The sequence below is a fragment of the Labrus bergylta genome, chromosome 24, assembly GCF_963930695.1.
Source record: "Labrus bergylta chromosome 24, fLabBer1.1, whole genome shotgun sequence".
Classification (NCBI taxonomy): Eukaryota; Metazoa; Chordata; class Actinopteri; order Labriformes; family Labridae; genus Labrus; species Labrus bergylta.
Genome location: NC_089218.1, coordinates 9996991 through 10022826, shown reverse-complemented (window position 1 = coordinate 10022826; position 25836 = coordinate 9996991). Strand labels below are relative to the sequence as shown.

Here is a 25836-nt window from a genome sequence, read left to right as displayed (position 1 = left end):
GGATGAAAGGGAGACCACTGTTGCGCAATATTACCCTCCCTTTACGTCAACAACATGGCCCCGCCTTTTGTTTAAACGCCATTGGACGAGCGTACTCGTACACTGCGTTCCGATTGGCTCTCCGCTGCGTCGCTCCTCACTGCTCAGCTTCCTGGTTGTAGCTGTCAAACCCAGGCTACGGTTTTAGATAACCGATGTCCTCAGTCGCCGCCCAGCATCGCCCCGAGCGAGTTTTACTCAGCCACAAAGCAAGAAAGCCTGTAAGTGTAAATGTCTAATCTATCACTGAGTGTCTTGTGGACATTTTCTAATATTTCCCTTCTTAGTTGTATCCCTGTTTTCGTTGGCCTAGAGCCAAAACGCGGAGCAACATCTGCGAGCTTTGTGATTCCATGACAACGAAGAAAACCCTCTTCTTTATAGTTATCATATCAAAGGACATGCTAAGCTAATGTGTTTTATTTCGTTATTTTTGAACCGTGGAAGCAGCTGTTATATTCCTACAATGTAAGCCTGTTTCTTGCCGTGGAGGTGTAATTATAACTCGTCTTATTTTTATAACGTAAAGCGCTTAGTCGTGACTGTTAAGACGAAGCTAGCGGCTGGTTTGCATGAAACTGAGCTCTGTAAGATGTCAGGGTTAAAAAGGGCGACTTCCTCTTGTGTGGTAATGAACAACGGAATAATAAAGCAATAAAAACTTTATAATATACTACCACCTGCTGTTGAAGAGGAAACCTGCTCTTGTGAATTGTATCTGTACTACACACGGGAATCCTTGTTATTCTGTGAAAATACATGGGGCTTAAACTAGGCAGACTGTCAACTAAAGAAAAAAAAGAAAAAAAAGAAAAGCCCCTTCACTGTGAGGAAGCCCCCCTCATGTGCTGACTCATAATGAGTCTGCAGGCTGATGTAAGTGAATGAGAGCAGTGTGAAAGAGGAGGAATAGTTACATCTTCTGGTTACCATAAAACTTTTTTTATACCTGTGTTAGGCCATGGGGTTCCCGAAATGTACAGGTCATGACCCCCTAAATAAGGAGGAGAGTCTGGTGACCCCCAGTGTCCCAAGCTAATCTTGTAATGCACAGCCGGCTAGCAGCAGAATACAAGTAATTACTATGTTTAGGCTTTAGCACTGAGTGGAAATATAGGTTAAAAAATAGTCGGTCTTTATGTGCAATGAGCAGAAGACACCTATATTGTTGCTGTCATGCACGCTTCCTTTTTTCCTATTCCTACACATGGCCAAATGGTTAATACAGCATACCATGCATCCTTGTGGTTAGATTTTACTACTTGTAAAGCTCTGACGCACACTTGTGAGTTGTACACTCGAGTAGGATGGCCTTCTCTGACAACCTGTAGGCTCTTACACCTTTAAGGCAATTCTTGGTCTGCTCCGACACTGCCTAAGTGTTCAGCACTTCTCTTAATCACTCAGAGAAGTACTGAACAATGCTCATTGCATTTTCAGGACATCTTCATGCTCTCTGTCCCAAATGCTCAGACAGAATCTGTAAAAAGGGCTTTATATTGTGCACCCTCAGCCTGGAATTTGTTGCAGAATAACTTGAAACTCAAGGAACTAGTGTTGTAAAATGTTTTTCAATCTAAAATGAAAGAGTTGGAAGTAGATTCTAGAGGATGTGGCTGTTTTTTTTGCTTGCCTGGTTGTACAACTGACTCCCAGAAAGTTCTTTGTTGGACTCATTTGTTTGTGAATTGTTTCCCTTTGTGTCTCTGTCTGTAACACATACAAGCATTATTCCGTGCATCTCCGACAGATGTTGTCATTCATCTTAATGTTTTTGTGTCCTATGGCTTTTTACATTTTTTTTTTGATTAGCAAACTATTTCAACACTAAATGCCTAGGGGCCTGTAATGTAGACATGTCTTTATTTGTCAAAACGTATGGCTACTCCAGGCAAGTAAAAGGGACTGGGCCTTAAATTGGGATAGGCTGTTATTTGATACACGATACATCCGGTTTTGTTTTTGTGGTTCAGCTGGCAAAGCTACACCAATCAACAGGTCCCAGTCATAAGTGTTCCTCCAGGCTAATTATTGTAATGTTTGACTTTCACAGTTAGAGGTCGTGAACAGAATGTGATATGGTGTGAAATCCTGTGGTATGTCACAGAGTAGGATTTGATTCATATGTGGGCTATGAATGCCAACGTAAATAAGGTTAACTAATATTTCGATGCTAGGGCTTATTTGACAGTATCCATGAATATTTTCAGTTAATCACTTTGAGAAGGAGGAGTCAGCCAACCTTTGAAAATGTTAAGGTATACTCTAAATCTACCACATGTAATACAGTTTATCATGAAACCAGGATATGAGGTCTTCAATTCCATGTATATCTCACATAGATGCACTGATAATTGATAAGAATGGATTAAAAAAATGCCAAATTCAGTTTGAGGTCATTTAAAAAACTAAGTTAATACTGCAAATGTTGTGAGGAAGTCATGTTTTGGAATCAGTTTGATTTTAAGAGTATTGGTATCGTTTTATTCAGCCATTAAAGAATGAAAAGCATTTATAAAACAAGCCAGTGTTTTATTATATATTCTCATATTTTATTACTTTTGTCAGTGCAGAACAGATCTATCTCTGTCTTTATTCTCCAAGAAACCCTTTGTCACCGTTATCCTCAGGGTTAAACTCATGTGTCAGTCATTCTGTTAAGTGCTCTCAGCTTTAGCAACTTCCATATGCAGTTTGGATAGTTTACTGTGAAGTTTCAGCTCTGTATAACAGGTTATACGAGGGTAGATTTTGCCTGGAGAACTTTTGTCATCAGTCAACTCACCATCCCGCCGGCAAAATTTTCAGGCAAATGCAGGTGTAAACACATCTGAATGTCTCTTTTTTTTTTGGAGGTAAATCATCTGTCCTAGATATTCCTGTCTTTTTTTTATTGACGTCCCTGCTGCGTGTCCTCGCTGCTACTTTTCTTCTCTACAGGGCCAACGATGGCGTTCAGGAAGGCTCTGAAACGGACAGCGATCATAGGTGGCGGGGCGGTGGCTACGGCTTTTGGCCTGTCACAGCTGATCGAGTACAAGAAGACACAGGTAGGCTTGGTGGAAAGATATCATCCCTCAGCTTGTGCCGCTTTGCTTTTTTGTTGCATGAGCTTAAGAACGTACATTTTGAAGGATTTGAAGGCAGATACAATATTTTAAAGCCTTCTTCTTTTAAATATTTTGTTCTTGAAACTCAAATGTTTTACTCTATATGCTGTTTAGACTCTTTGCCAACTGTTCAGTTCAGAATCTAAGCACAAACTTTTTCTCTGGCCTGAAAAGTCTTCTAAACTGAGAGGGAGTGCCTGTATGGGCATGCCCACATATAATAGATTTAGGAATGTGGTTTCTTTCCTCTCCAAAGTGTGTTTACTTTTATTTGAATTTGAAAGTATGCCTTTCCAGCTGGTGTACAAGATGCATTAGCTCCCATCATTATCATTGAAATGCTTAGAAATAACGATGAATCACAGGCCGGGTCTTTGTACCGTAATATAGCAATAAGTAAGGTCTTTTACCTGCTTTTTGTAACATAACAATGAGTAAGGTCTTTTTACCTGCTCTTTTGTAATGTTAACAGACAAAGAGTAAGGTATTTTACCTGCTTTTTGTAAAGTGTCTCGAGATAACACTTGTTATGAGTTGATGCTATACAAATAGCTTTTGTTCAAGCCGAGAAACAGTGCAACAAACGAAAAGAAGGAAACTGGCTCTTAGCAAATGAGATCCAACATGTTAAAAAGTAGGCAGATTTTGTTACTTTCAGACGCAGCCAAGCTAACATTTTCCATCTGTTGCAAGCCTTTATGCTAAGCTACCTGTCTATGTCTTAATTTACATTCAGACATGAGAGTATCTGAAAATGTTTCATCAGTGAATTTCTTTCATGTAGAGCTTTTCATTTGTAGTGAGTTGGTAAATTAGTTTATAGTTGTGCTGGTTGCCAAGGAAACACAGCTGAAGCCAGTCCAAGCTCCTAGCCAAATTTTTTGATTCAATCATTTCTCCCAGAAGAGGTTTATGAATACAGACTTTAAACTGTTGTTCATTTTGAGCACTCAGGGAATATGTTTTAAGCAGAATATTGTGCAAATTTACTACCATATTTTATAAATTCAGAATTGAATCCAACTACTTGTTTGATATATTGTAAGTTTTGTGTTTATCTACTGGCCACACTGACCCTTCATCCCTAAACCCTCCAGAATTTCTCTTCTGAATAGCTTCTTGAAATAGACTAAAATGAAATGTATCAGCGTAACTAAGTAAAGTTAAAGAATGAAGAAAAGACAATGAACAACAGGCAAGACTTCACAAGTATTCTCACCTCATGTCTGGTGACAGAGAGCACAGCTGTCCTTGAAAGACAGTTCAAGCCTCGAAACTCGACCACTGACCATCCTCTTGAACACAAATAACCATGAGGTGTGACTTCACTTGAGATGGACAAGCAGCTGTGTGTTTCTCTCCTGACTTTTGACCCGACATAGACCTATTTCAGGCAGACTCCGAGCTAAGTACAGGCCTTTATTTGACTGTACAACCTAATGTGAACTCTGTTTTGTGTCCACGCGATACCTCTGTTTGCCCACCTTCCTCCTCTCGACCAAGACTGGATTGGTAAGCAAGATGTCGACCCTGATTAATTATAAAAAAAAATTCACAATAGTTTGTAATCATGCATGCCTCTAATCCCAGTAATTGCACTGCTGATGACATGAACGTCAGTCTTCTCTCCTTTACAAGGGCATATGGCAGCGGGAAAGTTTTCAAGACAGCGGCCGATTGGCTATTAGCATGGGCTGCGCTGTGACTTAACTTGATTACAGGGGGCCACGCTGGTGCTTAATTCTGCGACGGTGTTTGTCTGTATGCATCATCGAAAATAGACAATGATTATATCACCGTCTTTGTTTGTGGTCGTGGGCCTAAATTACAAACGCCCGCTTCTATTTGCAAGTCTAATGCCACGTTTGCTTCAAAGCAGCTTGATGCAATCATTTAGCTCCTACTGCTAACTGGAAATATGAATAAATCTTTCATTAGAGGTGAAATCCCACCTCATCCAATCAGAGGAGAGCTGTGCTTGTCTTGTATTTACTGTGCTTATGCCTTAAAATTAATGGTTTTGCTAATCAAACAATGAACGACTGGAATGTGATTTAAGTTGTGTTTTTCTCTTCTTTTGCAAAGCTGAGCAGCATGTTGCAGCACATAGTGACCCTCATCCAACTTTCCTTTGCTTCCATCAATTAAAGATTTTTTTGTTTTGTCTTTTTTTTAGCGACACCTCAGGTGACAAAGAGACATCATAAGCACGTTATATATCAGATTTATGCAGCCAGGAATGATCTTCAGAAAACTAATCTCAAATCTGAGATTAAAAGATCATTGTTGGATGTGCTGGAAAAGCAAAGCATCAATTAACAACGAAATAAAACAATACAAAAGATCTTTATATTTCTTGTTAAATTAAATCTTTAAAGTAACTTACATCTATAACTCTTAAGATGAAGTTAAAGCTACACTTGTAAGTACATTATAGCTCAATAGATCAAGTTTGTTAGCTATTGTTACAGCTTTTTTATTATTATTTATAAATGTAAAGATCTTCTATAAGAAAATCTTACAACTGTGAATAAGTTCATGAAAGTGACATTAAAAGTGTTGGTAAATGTTGCATTACTTTCCTGTTCAGGGCGTTTATTGATTACAAATCTCTCAAAAAAATCAACAACAAAACAAAGAGTGGATATGGGCGCCTACAACTGAACTGCTTTGTCTTGAAGCTAATCATCAAAACAACTTACAGTAATCAGCATCAGCAGAAAATGAGTTGGGCTGTGTTTAACTTGTAAATTAAATTGAGAATATCTCCATGACAGTTACAATAACCATGAACAATCGTGAAGTCTTAAAGTCATGACCATTGTCACGGCCGCCACTTCTTATAATCCCTGTAATTAATTCATGCCACCTTTCATAAATTATATTCCATCCATGACAACTCACTAATGCATATTATGAGCATATGTATGTCTAACAATAATGTCATTACCCATTCACGCTAAATCCATAATGTATTAAAATGATTGCTTGGGAGTCATTATGCAATTTATCACATGTAATTTAATGAGGTGAATATAATGCAGGGATTATACATAAACATATTAAACATAGAACGCTGCTTATGATGTTTCAAAGGCACCTCAAGGAAAGTGTTGCTACATTGTCTGCAAATTTACAGAAAATAACATAGATACATTCAACGCAGAAAGTATAGATGACAATCTTTGTACTGTTGCTCATCGGGCTAATGCCGTCGTATCTGTGTCACATCCAGGCTCGGTTAGCTCATGTGGCTGCAGAAGCTGAGCTGAGGGTTCCCTACGCCGACGAGTTTCCCTCTCGGCAGGCACAGCTCGCCGCACTGCAGAACACTGAGGAGTTTGACGTTCTGATCGTAGGAGGAGGAGCCACGGGGGCAGGATGTGCCTTAGACGCTGTCACACGCAGTAAGAATAACAATATATATTCGAACAATGATGACAAGGGAATGATGTGTCCTTATGTGGCCTATTAAACAGCCGTAGGGACACTTTTCAGGTGAACTTTTCATAAGGCTTCTCCCTTTTCAGCAGGATAATGTTGTGATAGTTTATTGGCTGCCCTGTGAAAACTAATATACCTTTAAAACTACATATTGTGCTTAAAAACACATTTTGTGATCTTATTAATGTGTTGTCAAAGGGCTGAAATAAGGGTGTTTAAGATGTGCACTTTCAACAGAAATATATGACTTACTGTATTTTTATTGTATTTATAGACAGAAGGAGCTTTCTTGTATTTATGTAACAGTTTTTCTGTGAGTGAAAGTAAATGTTTCTTTTTATGTTTTATCTTCTGGATTGCAATGATTCAGAAATAGTTTAACAGCCTGTAACATGAAGAAGCTTTTCAGTAACATTATCGGAACATTGTTACCCTTCACCGTTAACGTTTTTTTTTTTTCTAGACCTCAAGACTGCTCTCGTGGAGAGAAGCGACTTCTCCTCGGGGACGAGCAGCCGGAGTACAAAGCTAATTCACGGTGGAGTCCGCTATCTCCAGAAGGCCATCATGAAGTTAGACTACGAACAGGTTTGCATTTGTACTTTTATTTTTCATTCACATAGCAGTTATTTGCTCTTTTCTCTTCATCTTCTTTTTCTGTCCACTGAAACAGTACATGATGGTGAAAGAGGCCCTGCATGAGCGAGCCAACCTCCTGGAGATCGCTCCCCACCTGTCTGCACCACTGCCAATCATGCTTCCTGTTTACAAGTAAGTGCACCACACATGTTAGGGAATTATTTTTTTTAAAAGCAGGTGATATTTTTTATATTCTGCTGGGAAGATGCATTGTATCTTTAAATAAATGTAATTTAGTTTCTATGTATCTGGATGGAAAATTAACACCAGCTTCTGAATGCTTGTTGTGGCCTCTTGTTGTGAAAACATCTCTTTTTCCCTAGATGGTGGCAGTTGCCTTACTATTGGGCAGGGATCAAAATGTACGACCTGGTGGCTGGGATCCAGTGCCTGAAGAGCAGCTACGTCCTCAGTAAGACCAAAGCCTTGGAGCTGTTTCCCATGCTCAAGAAGGACAAGCTGGTGGGAGCCATCGTCTACTATGATGGTGAGTCAGGGCTCCACAGCTCTCTAGGCTCAGTTTGCATTAAACCTGATTATTTCATTATGATGTTTGCACGTGTGGACAGTATTCTAAAACACACGGTTCATTTGTTGATTCATTACTCACTTTTGCTGAGTCACTGTTTGTGCTTTTTCCCTTTTCTGGCTTGTCTCTTTCCTTTAGCAGTAGATATGATGGGTAAGCCATTAGCCACATAATTATCACATTTTGATTTATGCCCCTGACAGTTAATGTCTGTGTCTTAAAACTCTGCAGAAAATCTGCAAAAAGTTTTTTTTCAGCATTTCTCCTCAGATTTTGTCTGGTTAAAGAAAATACTGCAATGGCTATTTAATCTGTCTCTCTAAGAATATAAACTAAATCATTTATAGTATAGCAAGTATAAAAATGTATCAACGCGTCTCAACACGCTTCTGATCAACAGAAGACTTTGAGATTGAGGTTGAGATTCAACTTTATTGTCATTACACATATACAAGTATAGAGTAACGAAATGAGGTTTGGCATCTCACCAGAAGTGCAAATAAGCAGAAAGTGCAAGAGTCTGTGCTATGTACAGTTATTACAAAATGTACAGATGTAGACTAAAAAAGAGTGAATTATTGGGTATATATGGCTGGATTAATGGGTAATGCTATAAATATAAATAAATGCTATAAATATAAGTATATTTTTAGGATTATAATATACAGATTAAGGTGCAGTGAGCATGCTATACTAGATTACAGATAATATACAGAATATTGACATTTTGTACAGGTCGATAACTTATTGAGCTGATATGAACAAACTATATTACGATGAAAGATGAAAGATGTGTGTGTATGACCAGGAGGAGTGGTGGGGGGATGATGGGTGTGAGGTGATGTGGAGGGGAAGGGGGGTCAGCGGGGGGCAGAGTTCGGGAGGGAGACAGAGTTCAGAGTTCAGGGGGCAGAGTTCAGTAGAGAGACAGCTCTGGAAAAAGCTGTTCTTCAGTTTGCTGGTTCTGGTCTGGAGGCTTCTGAAGCACCTACCGGAGGGCAGGAGGGCAAACAGTCTGTGGGCAGGGTGGGAGGAGTCTTTAAGGATGCTATAAGGGTAAACTTAACTGTCTCAACATTTCAACATCAAAAGCACTCTCTGTAAATCAGTGCAAAATAAAAAAGGGATAAAAACAATGCCAATAAAAAAATAGAATTCCAAATGAGCAACATTTGTAAATTGTATACAAATCTTGAGATTTAGACATGACAGGAGATCACTATCTGTTAAAATAGATTTATTGTTGCTCCAAGTGCTGACATCTCCACTGGTGCTCACAAAACGTGTTGACAGGCTGGTAGGAAGCCCTCTTTTTCCCTGTGGCGTTAAAGGTTGCGTGTTCCCTAGATGGCTCCAGAACACAATCAAACATATGCTCAGAGTCCAGCTGAGTGCGAGGAACTCAGTGCCGATGGCGTCCTTTTCCGTCAGTCTTTCCAACAACAAAAATAACAACAGTGTGTCCGTAGGCAACTTGTGAAAATCAACTCGTCATGTCTGATGAGAACTGGCTGACGGGTCTAATTTATAGAAACAAAAAACATCTCTAAAGGGCTATTTAAGGGATGAAACATGAAATATTTGTCCTAAAAATTAATGATGCATGATCTTAAAATGTGGCTCTCACTTAGGCCTTAAGTTGTTTAAATGGAATACAAATGCAGAATTATTATAACCTCAAAATGTGAAAATATAAATGGTCAGATTTGTGGATTTACTGCATCCTGGAGAGGAAGAGCACATCTTTGGTGCAAAGCAGCATATGTTAGATTTCCTCCTCCCCCCACCCCTCCTCCATCACCCGCCATCATCTGCTCCAAGGGGAAGGGATGGTGGAGGGATAGTGGAGGGGTGGGGCGTCTTTTCTCCAATTATGCCGTCTGGAACAATCACGGCGGTGACATTTCGAAATCTGACCTTCTCTCCCGGCGGTGTAGAGCACAGAGAAGCGTCGTCGTTGGTCGGAGCGGCTGAGCAGCGGCAGATATTTCTCTGGCTGTCTGGGTGGCTACTGCTGCTGCCACAGACAAAAACAGGGATGTTTTTATTTTTACAAACACTAACCAGCTATTGTGTAGACCTTCTCCTGTTATTAAGAATTGGCTGGCTGGTATATTTCGCTCTGGAAAACAAACTACAGTGTGTTATTGCGGTTTAAAAACACTTTATTCCAGAAACCTGTTTAATGTCCCAAATCCTTTTATTTCAAAGCTAGTCGTTAATGATGTTTACCCCATTGCTCAGTTGCAAATAAAAGTCACCATTTTGAGACATGAATCATCATTGACAGAAATCCTCTGTGGTATACTGTATGGAAGAATATGCTCAAGTGAAGAAAGTGTAACATTTTCATTTTTGAGCGCTCCTGGCTTTATGTTTTTATGCTCTTCTCTGATTAGTATTGTATTAAGTTTTTTCTCTCTAATCAAATACATGTTTTCTGATGAAAGAGGTTTAAGACATGACATTTTAATACTTTTAGGGTCAGAAGTCTATCTGAATTAATTCCTCTTTCTCACACTCTACTTTTCCGTCTCTTTCAGGGCAGCACAACGACGCCCGGATGAACCTCGCCATCGCCCTCTCCTCCGCACGCTACGGCGCTGCTGTTGCCAACTACACGGAGGTGGTCCACCTGCTGAAGAAAAAGGACCCTGAGACCGGCCAGGAGAAGGTGTGTGGAGCCCACTGCAGGGACGTCATCACAGGTAAGAAAATCACTTAGATAAAAATGAACAAGTCCCATATGTAAAGGATTCCTATTTAGAGTTTTTAAAATTATTATTAGTTGCTCTATACTTTTTGTCCGTATGTATATTTATCTTGAAGGCGTTTGTATTCATGGATTGTTGATGGAGCAATTTGTAACCTGTGTTTAAAGGTGCTGTATAAATAAAGATTTACATGCAAACGCCATTACAATGCAAACATCACCTTTCATCTGTACATGTTTCTAAATGGTGGCATTAATTCAAGTTTATTTCTTACTGGTACAATCTTTCCTCTCGCTTTCTTTTGATGATCCAGTCTGTATCATTTCATGTTTTTGAACTTTTTTACACCATCAGGTTTCCTGTACAGCGAGGAAAAGTATTGAATTGATTTCAGTAATGTCAAAGGTTAGATAAATAAAAAAAGAAAAAAAAGAAAAAAAAGAAAGTAGATGTTGAAAATAATGTTGTTTTTCAGGCAGTAATCAGTGATTGAGTTTCTAATATTAAATATCTGGGTGTGTAAGAAAGGGCAGATTTTACTGAACCTAGCAAGGGCGCTGAAAAAGGGCTGATAAAACCCAAAGAGTAAATAAATCATAGTTTAAAAATGATACATTTAATAACAAACAGTAACATATGATCATCTGGAGAGGAAGGTCGTGCAACTTTGGTGTAACCTGGATGGGAACATAAATGAAAAAACAACAGGTCTGGCGTTATGATGAAACAATAATACTTTGAAACACATCAGCCAACCCATAGAGTTTTAAAACTATTGATTTCCATAGCTAACATTTAGCTATTTAATGTTCAGTCTGTAAAATCTAACTTTCAGTTTGAAAAAAACAAAACCCAAAAAAGTAACTTTGAAAGTGTATATTTGTTAGAAACATAGATGCACAATAGATGTTTGGTTTTTATCCTCATTATTTCTCTCATACAGGGAATGAATTTGATGTGAAGGCAAAGTGTGTGATCAATGCCACCGGCCCGTTCACCGACTCTCTGAGGAAAATGGACAACCAGGAGACTGCAAACATCTGCCAACCGAGCGCAGGTGTTCACATTGTCATCCCTGGTTACTACAGGTACGACACACTTAAAATAGATATAAACTGTCTTTTTTAGAAGTCCTGATGATGTTCTTTTAACTTCCCATCCGGTGTTTGTTTTTTTAAGTTTATTTATTCCTCATTCTGATGTGTAAACAATGAGCTGGCTAAGCTATTAGCTGACCTATACGTCATGCACAGGACAATCTTCTGTGGTTAAAATACAGCAGAGTAATAGAGTGAGTTTTGTTGAAGTCAGGGGCTTTTTTAAAGTTCAGCCAAGCTTATTGAGCAAAACCCGAGGGAGCGGGAGCCCTTTGAACAGCGGCAGAAATGCCAACCACCTAATTCTCTTCCTCCTGCCGCTATCTGTCCCCTCACCGCCTCCTCTTCTTCCCACATATTTTCCATCTCTGACTATTTTCTCCTCTGCCATCTCTCTCTTACTACCTACATGCTTTTTTCCTCACATCCTGTTTTCCTAGAAGCAGTAGATCTAATAACATTTTATGGTTCTACTCATTCTACTATAAAAAAACATTGTCCCTATATTTTATTGCCCCGCAGCCCAGACAACATGGGTCTCCTCGATCCAGCCACAAGCGACGGGCGCGTCATCTTCTTCCTGCCATGGGAGAAGATGACCATCGCCGGGACCACAGACACGCCAACCAACGTGACGGCCCACCCAATCCCGGGAGAGGACGACATCAACTTCATCCTGAGGGAGGTCCGCAACTACCTCAGCCCTGACGTAGAAGGTAAAGAGCATGATGTTGATCTTTGAACACCCAAAAACAAAACTGAATTTCTGAAAGTAGGGAAAACTTTGTTCCCAACCTCATTTACATTTTAAACAACTTGCCCTTTTACTTATAAAGATCATATTTCTGCCTTAACGTTTACTGCCAATTGAGAGTGAACAAGCTTCCACTAGAAGAAGACATTGAAAACAAAAAGACATATTTTTGATTCATGACAGTTTTCATGGATGAGCGCATTACTATATGGCCTTATAAAGTAAGGTTCAAAGTACTCTGGTTGCAAAGTGACAATTTTTTTATGTCCACAGTACGTAGAGGAGACGTGTTGGCAGCGTGGAGCGGCATCAGACCCCTTGTGACGGACCCAGACTCCAAAGACACTCAGTCCATCTGCAGAAACCACATCGTGAGCATCAGTGACAGCGGACTGGTCACTATCGCTGGTCAGTGAGCCTTTAACATTATCTCGTTAAACCTGCTCATCAATGCTGCGTGTTTACTATGGTAAGATGGTTTTTATTTTGTGTATGCAGGTGGAAAGTGGACCACCTACAGGTCAATGGCTGAGGAGACTCTGGACGCAGCCATCAAATCTCACAGCCTCTCAGCGGAGCCCTGTAAGACTGTGGGTCTGATGCTGGAGGGAGCAAAGGGCTGGACGCCAACACTCTACATCCGCCTGGTGCAGGATTACGGGCTGGAGCAAGAGGTAAAGCAACAGGTTTTTCTGATCACAAACATCATGAACCCTGATTAAAAAGAGGACCACTTTCTAACAAACAGCAAAACAAGAAAAGCAAATGTATCAGGAACACATTTACCAAACACGGTAGGGTAGTGAAAGAGGTGCAAGGAAGTGTGTCAAAACGAAATATTGCACAATGCAAGTGAAGCTCTGCAGAAGAAAAGGGACCGACAAGATGACATAATTAAGATTGTTAGTCAGACCTCAACTGTCACAAAAAAAGTTCCAATGTGCTAGAAACAACCCTTATGTAACACTGAGACTTCAGAAAGCTACTCTCACTTCATGAAATAGCTCCAATCTAACAGCACATTTTCACATTTGTGTTCACCTCACAGGGGGAAGTGTAATTATTTTGAAACAGCAGTTCGGCCCCCTTTGACTTCCTAAACATTTATGGCATGACAAGATGTTAAAGAATTCACATACCACACACATACCAAGACACACACTCCCTATACAAACAAACCTGTAAAACCTCACAAATGCATGCACACTCTCACTATCTTCTTCAGCAGTTGAGCTGACATTAAAGCTGCTGCTATAACAACGCTGACATTTCTGCTACACAAAAGAGTGGACACGCGTTGAACTGCACTGTACACTTTTATCAATGGCATTAAGTAAGGGCGCATTGATTTACAACAGCTACATGCCATCTTTCCAATAATTAGCCAGTGCGTTTTCATTGAATCCAATAAAACATAGTTTCAAGAAGGAAAAGTAGTCGCACAGTCTACTTACTCCTCATTAGAGCCGTTCGGCTGTTCGCTCCAATATTTCTAAAAGGTCACTGTTGATATTTGGACAGCGTTTGCCCTTTCACATGATCGGCACGCCAACGATCTGAATAGCAAATAGGCCTCTCGTTTTCTGTAAACAGATGACAACTCAATGACAAAACGGCGCAAGAGCTAACTCTTCAAAAGCTCTACTCCGATAGGTAGCTCTCATGCTGCCATTACAATATACTGTATGTTGTTTACACAGTGGCTTCAGATAGGACAGTGCCTCTATTGAATTATCATGATATAAAGGTTATACTGCTTTATATGCTTCAACTGTTATGTAAGAGAAAATGTAAGAACGTACGTTATTTTGCCTCCCAGAGCCTCTTTCTGCCTTTATGAGCTGCTCGCTGGGTATTATTGGGCTTATTACATTTGTGCTGTGTTGTGATGCTGACTGGTTGGTTTACCTTCACATACAGGTTGCTCAGCATCTGGCCTCAACGTATGGAGCGAAAGCATTCGACGTGGCCAAGATGGCTCAGGTCACCGGGCAAAGATGGCCGATCGTTGGGAAAAGATTGGTGTCAGAGTTCCCTTACATCGAGAGCGAGGTGGAGTACGATTTAATGCTTCTCAAATTCTTCTTTTTGTTTCTTTATGTTAACCTGATGTGGCTCTTCTGTCTCAGGTACTGTATGCGATGAAGGAGTACGCCTGCACAGCCATCGATGTGATCGCCAGACGAACACGTTTGGGCTTCCTGAACGTGCAGGCGGCCGATGAAGCCCTGCCTCGCATCGTGCAGATCATGGGGAAAGAGCTGGGCTGGAGTGAGGAGAAGAAGACAGTGAGTTTTCAGGGGATTTGAGTTTGTGTAAAAGTTCCCTGTTGCAGAAAACCTGCTCTGTTTCATACAATGCTTGAATGCCTGGAGGTTTTTTGAAATTGTTGCAGTGTTTCTTCTTCCATCTGCTCACAAAAGAAAGGTCCACACCCTTCATGCCCTGAGAGGAGAAGCTCAGTCTGTGTATGAAAGAGAAGAAGTGATATGTGTTGCATGAAAGCTGAACTCTGAGCTATTTTAAGCTCTTATTGTCAACACAGGACACACTGACCTGCAGAAGCTCTGTACAAAACTACTCATAGTTTTGTGAAGACATTAATCAAAGGTTATTATTGTAGTTTTAATCGTTTCATAGAAGGCAGTTGTTTTCACTTAGAGTACAGTTTATTTCCTGGTCTATTTTGTCACAGAAAGACAAAGCAACACAATCCTCAGATTCTCGATTGCTCTGCTAATGTTTCCCTCAGGCAGAGCTCGAAGCAGCAAAGAAGTTTCTGTACCACGAGATGGGCTACAGGTCTCGTTCTGAGCAGCTGACCAAGACGACTGATATCAACCTGGACTACCAGGAAGTAGTCAGGTACTTATTACTCCTCCTTTTTTGAAAACACATCCAAACGTACAAGCTTTTTTTTTATCACTCACTAGATCAGAGAGCAAGATTATTCCCACAGGACACCTGTCCTCCCCTGTTTGCTGTTTTTATCAACATGAAATAAAAGAAGTGAAAGAAAATATCACAAAGCCAACAAGGCCTTGACCTTTTTATATCCTTCTTTCAGGTACAAGAAGCGTTTCCATAAGTTTGACAAAGAAAGCAAAGGATTCATCACCACTGTGGACGTGCAGCAGGTCCTGGATGTGAGTTAACTTTCAGCCCTCTTCTTCTTCTTCTCTTTTGTGTCTTTGTACACTTTGTCTCACGGATATGTTATCGATTCTCGCTCTTGTTTTCCTTCTCTGCAGAGCATCAACGTGCAGATTGATGAAAATGCCCTCCATGAGATCCTGAATGAGGTGGACCTGAACAAGAACGGACAGGTGGAGATTGATGAATTCCTGCAGGTACGTAACACACACACTCACACAGCGATGGCTAAACGAGGACATGAAGACGTCTGATAATGATCGTTCACATGTCACTTTTTAATATCAGCAGATATCTCACTGTAGACACAAACTACTGTCATGCTTTGTTACTGATATTTTTCAACCATCATTTTTTACATCTTATTTTGATGCTCAGCTGTGAGATGTTCATCACAATGTTACTTAAACTGTTTTAATTTTAGTATTTGTTGTCCATGATTAAGTCCTTAAAAGGCCTTTTATTCACAGAAACACAACTAACAAATATGATTTCTACTCGTTTCCATTCACTGTGTTTTAGAGATTTGCAGAAACAGAAAAGAAACATGTTTTTTGAATTTAGATTTGTAGGAGTCAGCAAATGTTATCTTGTACTAAGCAAATAAACATTTTAAGAGTAAGAACATAGAAACAGGAAATATGTTACAAAATGTTCCAGATGTGCAGCTAATGAGAGGAAGCGTTAAAGGCTAACACCTCTGTCAGTGCCTGCAGAACAAACAGGACTGAAGACATGAAGGCCGGATAATAGAAACCCAGGGGAGCACCATCCAATACACACACACACACAAACAACCTGAGTTTTTGTCACTGCAGCCAATTCCTGTTTTCAATCTTCTGCTTCGAGAGGTGTCATGGAATTTGACTTTTATCTGCATATTTATTCCGATTTTTAAACTCCAAGATTTAAGTTAAAAACCGTTCTTGTCAGGAATTTGTTGACTTAAAAATGAAAATAAATGAGACGTTTTTCTATCGTAGGTAATCAAACCTTCTATCAGAAAATAGAGGCTTCAAACATTCTTTCTTTATTCAGTTTTCGTCTAAGAATTGTTACCACGATATATAAAACACTTTCCTCCTCAAACATGCTGGTCACTGAATCCGCAGCATAAGTCGACCCATCGTTAAAGAAAAGAGAAAACGCTTGACCTGAGCTGTGAGAAGGTTGAACATCCGCTGCTGTAAACTGAAGGTGTGAAATCTTAACTAGACTAGATGGAGCTAATTAAAGAGAAGAGTCTCTAGCGACTCGTGTAACGAGGCCTGAAGTGTGTCCTCTTTTCACCCATCAAATTACATCCTCACCTGAGTGCAGAACCAAGGGTCATTACAGGAGCGCTCGGTGACAGTCGATTCAGTCATTATTAGTGATGAGTCAGATAAAAGTCTAAATTTCTTTTGACTAGAATGATGCTGTTTGTTGTTTATGTTGTGATGCTGAATATGTGTTTCTGCTCGTGTGTACGTCTGACCTGCACGTCAACGACTTTTAGGTACAACAAACAGGTAGTGTACATGATGAGAATCAAACGCCGCAACCTCTGTCCATCTAACTTTGAAAAGGGGTTTCTGCCGTATTAACAATAAAGTTACATAAAACTTTATTAAAGTGTTGTGGTGAACAGAGACGACAAGGGCTGAAGGGAGGAAACACACCAAAGTGTTAAAGCTGAACAAGGAAACCATGAAAGGATAAACACGGTCATATTGTATATTTTTCTTACTCCTAAAGGATTCCAGAAACAGACGAAGGCGGAGTTACACATGATTGTTTTTGGTCTTCAGGGGATTTATTGACATTAAGAAAAATATTAAATAATACCTTCCTTATCCTTTAAAAAGGCCAAACACACACATACTGTAGTGGGATAAACTCTAACAGGTTGAAGATTCAAGAGCTTGTGAAGGTTTTCTGTTTATTTCAATCAGACAAATAAATGCTTTAATTTCATGTAAGAGTGTAAAAAAAAAATCTGATACAGTTCAGCTTTTACACGTCAACAATCATCTTTGGTGTCTGTTTCATTTTCTAATTGTCAAAGTCCGGGTTGTGAAGGTGACTGTACGTCTCTAAAGCCTTTCATTGTGGGGTATTTTTGTTCAGGTAATTATTTCTCCCTCCGTTTAGTCTGACAGGTTAACCTTTATCACACACGCCGTATACGACTTTATGTTCTCTGCTGTTTCCAGCTGATGAGCGCCGTGAAGAAGGGGCTTCTGTCTGACAGCCGTCTGGCCATCCTGATGAAGGCGGCGGAGGAGACTCTGGATAAGAGAGGGCCAGTGAGCGTGGACCGAAGCGGGGGCGGAGTCTAAAACAGACAAGGATGAAATCTGCTCCTCTAAAAGGTGGAGATGGCGAATGCAAATACGCTATTTGAATGACAATAATGCAATCAGGCACACGGGGAGAAGAATTTGGTCAAATCAACATCTCTCCTGAGGTGTTTTTGGGTGAAATCGTATCTAATGGTCGAGGCGGAGGTTTTTATTTCTCATTAAGTCAGAGTTTGTCCCAACATCAGGTGCCTCTGATTTGACACAGCACACAATCGCTCTGTTTTCTACTGTCTTTGAAACAAACTTTGATATTTGAATCATTACATTCTCTCTCTCTCTAGTTTCTGCAACACTCCTTTTGAACACGACTGTGATTGTTGAGGAAACACTTTCCTCTCCGTGATGCAGCTTCGAGCTTTTAATCATGCTTTATTTTATGGGTCCTTTACTTCTTAATAATCCTGTCAAAGTTTCCGAGAACAAAATATAACATAGATCCTTTTATAGAGAGAATCAGAGCCGTGTTTCCATGACATAGAGAGGCCTTTTTTTCCACTTCCCAGTAATCACTGATCTAAGATTTGTACCAATAAATGTAACTATAAAGTTTTTATACACGTTTCCTGCGACAGTCTCAGTAAGTGCATGTTTACGGTGTTAAGAGCGTCTCTATGAACGACGTTTGGTACTTCAAAGTATCATTAAGAAACAAACTAAATGATTTAAACTTGATGCCAACAAAACTTGATTTTCGGATTGAGCAGGAAAGTAAAGCACAACTAGAAATCGAGCTACTGTCTTAGATAAGCACTCCGGCAGACTGACCTTCTCTTTTAGACCTCCTGTATTTATTGTGCAGCGTATACATTCATTTAAAAGACAAAGGATTTGATATGGAGACTAGAAGAACATCCAGAATGTTTAGACAGAAATCATCATCAAACATCATCAAAGGTTTAAAATCTTCTGCAAGTATTAATTGATTGTTTTATCAGTTAAATTAAATTGTGCAAAGATGTAGTAAGACATTATTTCTGTAAAGAAAGAACACATAATTAGTTTTTTCTCAGTATCAGATTCATAAATCTGTCCAGGAGACTAAACCTAAAGGACTAACGAACCCTAAAATAAAGCATAAACGAGCATTTAAATGTGTTTTTCTGATCTTCGCATGTTACAAGCACTCGTCAGGTAATAGTGAGTCGTTCTTCAAGCACTCTGAGATGTTTCTGAGGTCTGCTGTTAACCCAGAAAACTTTTCTGTTTGGGGTGGAAAGAATCTGAACTGGGAGGATGATCTTGTTTTCTGACTGTGTTTTCCATCTATTGCACTAAAAATCTAACCACTACTGACACTGAGGTTTACACGATGAGGTTTCCAGCTTTAGCGTTACCGAGGAGATGTTTATAAATCACTGTTGCTTCTCTGTGCAAACTTTGTGTTTTTAAAAGTATTTATTCTTTCTGTCTCCCGTCACTGCAGCTGTTTACACACAGTAATGTGTAATGTTTCTTTCTATTTGCATGCTAACTGTTAGCCCTTCCCCTCTTAATAATGTCGATCTTTATTTTTACTACGTGTGTTTGAAGTGAAGAGAGGTCTGCTGTATGAACGCACGTCCAGCAAACTGGATCGTGAGATATAGATAATATAACAATAATTCTGCTCTGCATGCTGTTTGCGTCTTTGTGACACAACGGGAGTGAAAATGAATGAAAGGCAACGCACAAACTGAATGTATGATACGTGCCTTGATGTGCCTTTAAGACATTTTCACTTTGCCACACTTGATGTTAAACAAACAGGAACTCATGCTGAGAATGTAAAGATGTTTAAAGATGTTGTGAAAAGAAAAGTATTTAAACTGTAATATATGTTTTTAAGCAACAGAGAGTGTGCGGCCATGTTGGAGGAGATAACCAGAGAACAGTATAATAATAGTGACGCTTTGAGTTCTTTCTATTTAACTTAGGCTGGATGTCTGATTTGATATTTTTAATAGTTTTAGATATTTAAAGGGATTTCTCACTCAGCTTTGAAATTAGTCGGATGAAGTTTAACGTTTCATGCGTTTCAAGATTTAACCTTAACCTCACTTCAGAGATTTTCAGGATGTTTTTCTCTCGTTGTCTTCTGACTTTTTCAACGATGAACTAGTTAATTATTTATTCCACACAGTTTTAAAACAATATTTGACACTTCTTGTTTTTGTGTACTAAATCTTTTTTGTTGTATTTTTGAATCAACAAAAGGTGGAAGAAAACATTTTGAGTATTGGTCTGCAGTGTTTCTCTAACCCCCCTCAGTTTGTAGATCATGAACAACCCTGCTGGTTTCAATGCAGGAGTAATTATTGTCTAAAGGTATCAAATAATGCCAACAGAAAGATAACTTGTATCCGATCATGGCACTGACACTCTGCTATCAGAGCAGTGTCTCTAAACATGAACACAAAGTTACCCTCGGCACTTTCAACACTGAAAGCGAATAGAAGAACAGAAATAAAAGGTTAAATTCTTCCAACATGGCGGCACTCACTTTTCTTCTGTTGCTGAAGCTTTTATACTGTAAAACAAAACAACTGTTTTTGTGCAGACTGTGCTTCCTTATTGCCTTCATGTTATGGTGTCTACTCAGATTTTTGTACGGACTTCTTACAGAATCATTCCACAGGTTTGCTCCCATTGTACACACACTGTGCCTGTCACTCAGTGTGCGGTCACATGGGGGCTCAGAGACATGAGGACCCTTCAAACTGCCAACATCGGCCCCCTGTAGAGAATAGCTTGTGGGCAGCATGACTTAAACCCACGTCCACATGTTAGATTGTCTGCTTTGGATGAAATTACAGCTTTATCCACGCTCAAAGAGAGTCCGATTCCTTCTTTTTACTGTTCCATAAATACTGTACCAATACTGAAAGAGAAAACAAAGCAATTATCTCATTAAATGTATCTGGTTGCTGAAACGCTTTGTGTGGACTTCATTCATACGTGGAGTCAGAACATGTGACGACATGTGAACAGAAACACCTCAGCATGTTTACTGCATCAAGAGTTTGACTTTTACGTGACTTTAAAGATTTCTTTTTGGGCATGTTGTGCCTTTAATGGAGAGACAGGACAGTGGATAGAGTCAGAAATCAGGGAGAGAGAGAGAGAGTGGGGGATGACATGCGGGAGAGGAGCCACAGGTGGGATCCAAACCTGTGTCGCCCACCTGGAGGGCTACAGCCTCCATACATGGGGCGCGTGCACTAACCACTGCTCCACCAGTGCCCCAGAAGTTTTTTGATGATTCCTTTGTTGGATTTGTTCAGCGTATTAAGTGAGTGTTCACTAATCAAAGTAATTTAGGCCTAAATAACATCCATAAAGTGCAGGAAGCCTGAAGAAACGGAGAGGAACAGTAGTCAACACCACCCCCATCATCCTCACACTTTTCAATTAGTGTACATGCAGACACCTCAGCGTGGCGAGCATCATAATCCCCCAGAGCAGAAGAAGAAGAGCATTAGCGGTCGTATGCTAACCACATTTGTCCCATTATTCATGACAATTAATTGCTTCCTCCTCGTTCTCTTTCCCAGAGTGTAATATGAGCGAGGACTTAAAGCTGTCATTCAAATATCACTGTGACCTTTACGGAAAAAAGGCTGTTATTCACCCTGTTTGGAGGGATGAGGTTCAGTGTGTGTGTGTGTGTGTGTGTGTGTGTGTGTTCTTCTATTCTTGTGAGATCTTCTGCAATCTGACCCCCCTTTGTTTTACATTTATAAAGTGACAGGTAAGCTAATCATCATTTATGTATTAAATATAATGTTGTTCAAGATGATTATTTAGAGGATGTAACAGCAACAGAACTTTAGTTAATACATTTTTAGCATATTTTCAAAAATAACTTGCCCTTCTTGTCCTCCTTTTTTCTAAATGAGAAATTATTGATTAATGTGACTTTAAATATTTTGCAATATTTAACATCTAATGTCATAATTTGTGTCCTTTGTGGTAATTGTGAAGTCCATTACTCTCCTGTTATCTCCTTTCTAAGGCCTGCAAGCTCAAGTGTCTGTTTTTTAATCAGAAAGAGATAAGTGGAAAATAATCTGCTTTTTTCCTGCTTCCCACAAACAACTTGTTGCTAAATAATTATTTTTTTTATTGAGTTTTAATTAGAACTGTGCGTAAGAGCGTAGGGGACCACACAGCCCCAGAACAGCTCGACAAACCCTTCACTTATTCAGCTAATAATTAATGTAAATAAGAAGATAATTAACTGGGAAATTAATCACATCGACCTCTAAAGTTCAAATATTGGTATGGGAGATGGAAGACGAGCACGCAGAAATAATTTATTGGTGTTATTTGTGCCTTTAAGACTGGTTGCAGGGAAATATCTGATTTTGAGAATTGAAGCACAAAAATCACAACTCAATGTTCAATATATCCAAGTATGAGAGGAATGTGGGTGCAGAAAGGAGGGAAATAGAGGAGAAAAAAAGCCCTGATCTTCAAATAATGGTTCAAACCTTTCCTTTCCTGTGCCGCTCTTGAACCTCTCACAAAGGTGTCCTGACATTTACCTGGGTCACTCTCAGGCTTTGTGTGCGGGCCGGAAGCTCTTTCAGCGACATTTCAATAGACACCTGCCAATCAAACCAAACAAGGAGAATTTAACATCCTCAAATCCAAGAAATGAGGAATATAAGCATCAATATAACAATAAAATCCTCTTTTTCTGTAAAACAGAGTCTGTTTGTCTCAACATGTGTCCAACTGGCGCCATCAGAGCCTAAATATCTCCATGTGGACAGACACTTCAGTGTGTCTTGTGACGACAGTGGGTTCACTGCGGTTCCTCCCACGCTGTGTGAATGAAGCATGAAGAGTCCTCTTCATCCCCGTCTTCTTCAGACTGTGAGCCATCTTGCATTGCTTCCTATCTGCCCGGCAACAATGGTGCCTTTCACACTGGAATCTGTTCATGAGTCATTCACTTGAATGTCATCAGGCTGTGAATGAAAACATTTGACGGGAGTCGTGTGACTTTGGAAGTCATTAGTTTTATATTTATATTTTACCAAAAATGTATAAAGGGTTTTTGTTATGCGAGGGTTTTTATTTTGTGTTGCAATTCAACAACCTTACAAATGATGAACCGTGATTTTTTAAAATCCGGTTTGAATAAAGTACAATAACATTATCCTCTGCATTACTATTCATATTAACTCTACCTGCAAAGTGAACACAAAATACTCACAAATCTGAGGAATAACTTGAGTCAACCAGTGAAAACTTATAGATGCAGCCACTTCCAAACTCCTAATTTGCAACACCAACACCTCGTATATTTAGCTTATTGATTGGTAGGTTAAATAAGAGGCAGATGTTCTATCTTCAATCAGATGACTTTAATGTAACTTCTGCACTTTACAACCATAGACTGTAAATATTACAACATAGCTCACCTGGAGGTTAACAGGTCAGGTCTAGTTAACCGCTGCATCATGCATTCATATCACACTGCTGCCCTCTGCTGGCACTGGGTTACAATTACATCCAACAGTCACTATAACAGAAATGTATCCTCTTTTTAACGATTCAGCTTTTTTCCCACCACATAAAAGTGTGGAAAAATAGAAATAGTGCAGTTACTTCTGTATAGCAGACAGTAGTTTACCTACCAACATTGTTTGAATTCAGATTATTTTCAACCATCTTTTATACTTATCTCAGAATATGTTAAAACAAACTAAATGAAAAGACTTAATCATTTGTAAATGTTTGGAAATTAAAGTGACTACACCTATAACTACCACAAGATGTGTTTGTAATGTCAGTATAATATTAGTGTTTTCTTTGGTATAAAAGCAGGAGTGTTTGGATAATTTCACTAATAGATCAATCATTTAAACAACAGTATCTATCCACAGATTATAAATCTAAAAATAAATGTTTTATTTATTTTCGATGTTTTACTTAATTTTGTTATTGTGTCTCCTAATTCACAATGAGTTCTCTACGTCGATACGACCTTTACCTGGGAGTGACACGCCCAACGTCACTTCCGCTGCTGCGCATCACGCTCAGGTGTGCTCCTCAGGTGTGCCAAAGTTAATATCAACCCTGGACCACGCGAGCGGATGACGGGTGTCCGAGTTTGGATGAAAATGCTGAAAATGCATGTTGTTTGAACTCAACATTCAGGGTTTTCTTCTTGTTTCTTTGTACAGGTGTGTGCAGGTGTTTCCTCGCTCTGTGCTGTAGCTCCGAGGTAAAATGATTTTCTAAACATTACTGTTCACAGAGCTCAGAGATTAAATGTTCATCTTGATAAAGTAATATGAATAAACTTCATTTATTTCATTTAAAAAGTAAAATCTCTTCATCCAGCCTTCTGTGTTTAATTTACTCAAAGAAACAGCAGTCTGATTCATTTATTATTTAAGTGCAGTAACCAACAACTAACCACCAGAGGGCGCCCTCTCTATATAAAGTGGTCAACATCACTGGTGAGTCTGTTCGATCTGGATCTGACGCACAAACCGCGTCGGCACAGATGCATACACAAAGAAACTGTCAGAGCCGAAAGTAGGGGCTAAAACAAAACACGCCGCTGTCAGTCCCGTAGATTGTAGTGAATTGCCGGACCCGCCATCCAGCGCTGAAACGGAACCCAATTATGCATGTGGACAAATACAAACAGTCGGAACCGAAAGCCGTATCTGTGTCAGTGTGCACCGCCGAGGGAACCGCTGAAGCGCGTCAGCAAATGGGCTTTGGAGAGACTGTATGCCGCGCAGGGCAAAAGCAAAAACAATTGCTGTTCTTTCAGACAGTAAACCATGCCAAAGTGTTATGGAATTTAAAACCTAAAGGCATTCATGGTGGGCATTTAAACATCCGAAGTATAGTTCTAAAAATAGATCAGCTTCACTCTTTGTTATCAGAATCAAACTTGGACTATCTTTGCCTCACTGAAACATGGCTGCATAGCAATATACCAACTAACATGATTGATGTCCCTGGTTATGCATGCTACAGAAAGGACAGACACTTAGTAGGGGTGGGGGAGTACTGCTTTTTAAAAAAAATTAAAGATAGGTTTAAATGCAAACAAATACAATTAGAAACTCCTCTCGAATGTTTAGCTCTTAATGTTATTCTTTCACCTCAAATGAATTTTAATATAATTGTTCTGTATAACCCACCGTCATCTAGTGTTTCCTTTTACAATGAACTTTAAGATGTATTAAAGAGGTTAGATACTTGCAAAGAAACAATGATGATGATGCAGTTATATATGCTCCTGCTTAGTCACCAAGCAAGGCAGCTGAGATCCTAACTGAGTACCTTTGCAATGTCCATCAGTGGCTGGAATGCAACCATCTTGTTTTGAATCAGAGTAAAACAGTTTCAATGTATTTCTCCATTTGGAAAAAGTGCTCACCTGGAAGTTTTAATGTTAAGATACAGAATAGAGAAATAGAGGAAGTTAGTGAGTCTGCGACCGCCACCACGCCAGTGTCTGGCTGCCTTTACGCGGTTCTCTGACCGAGTACTGCACGTTATTTTACTGCAGTTTAGAGATTATTATACGTGTCAGTATTATCAGTAACAGTATATTTCATTAGCAAGCAAATTAAACTATTATCTGTTTTCACATAGTCTCCTCCTCCAGAAATATATATATATATATATATATATAAATTGTCTTTACATACGGCGTTAAGCTGCTTGCAGCACACACTTTCCACCTCTCTGTGCATCATCCTGCACTCTCCACAGGTGCACCTGTTCAAATATGGTTTAATTAACAGTGACTATGATATCGTATATGATATAGACTAAACAAAGATGAAGGACAGACAGGTCTGATAGAGGAGCTGAGGCCTCCATTGTCAGGTGATTTATGTATGACAGTAGAGAAGGGAACGTCTTTCCACGAGTGGGCGTGGCTTCGGCACATCCTATGGAGAGAACAGCTACATTTCTCATGATTTTGAAGCTACAGTCTATGTTTTGAAGCCAAGCGGCAAACTCCAGTCTCGAAAAATGAAGCCAATGCGGAA

At 39.6% G+C, this 25836-nt stretch overlaps 1 protein-coding gene across 1 annotated transcript; it reads left to right on the top strand.

Moving 5' to 3' along the window:
* The first annotated feature begins 117 nt into the window (after nt 1–117).
* gpd2 (glycerol-3-phosphate dehydrogenase 2 (mitochondrial)) lies at nt 118–20733 on the top strand. Its single transcript, XM_020634192.3, has 17 exons — nt 118–260; nt 2980–3089; nt 6385–6556; nt 7057–7181; nt 7267–7364; nt 7556–7719; nt 10305–10469; nt 11419–11563; nt 12095–12288; nt 12600–12734; nt 12825–13000; nt 14247–14378; nt 14456–14614; nt 15079–15191; nt 15394–15472; nt 15578–15676; nt 17675–20733. Exons 2-17 carry the CDS (start codon nt 2988–2990, stop codon nt 17798–17800), a joined length of 2184 nt encoding a protein of 727 aa, XP_020489848.2. The 5' UTR covers nt 118–260; nt 2980–2987; the 3' UTR covers nt 17801–20733.
* Nucleotides 20734–25836: the final 5103 nt, after the last annotated feature.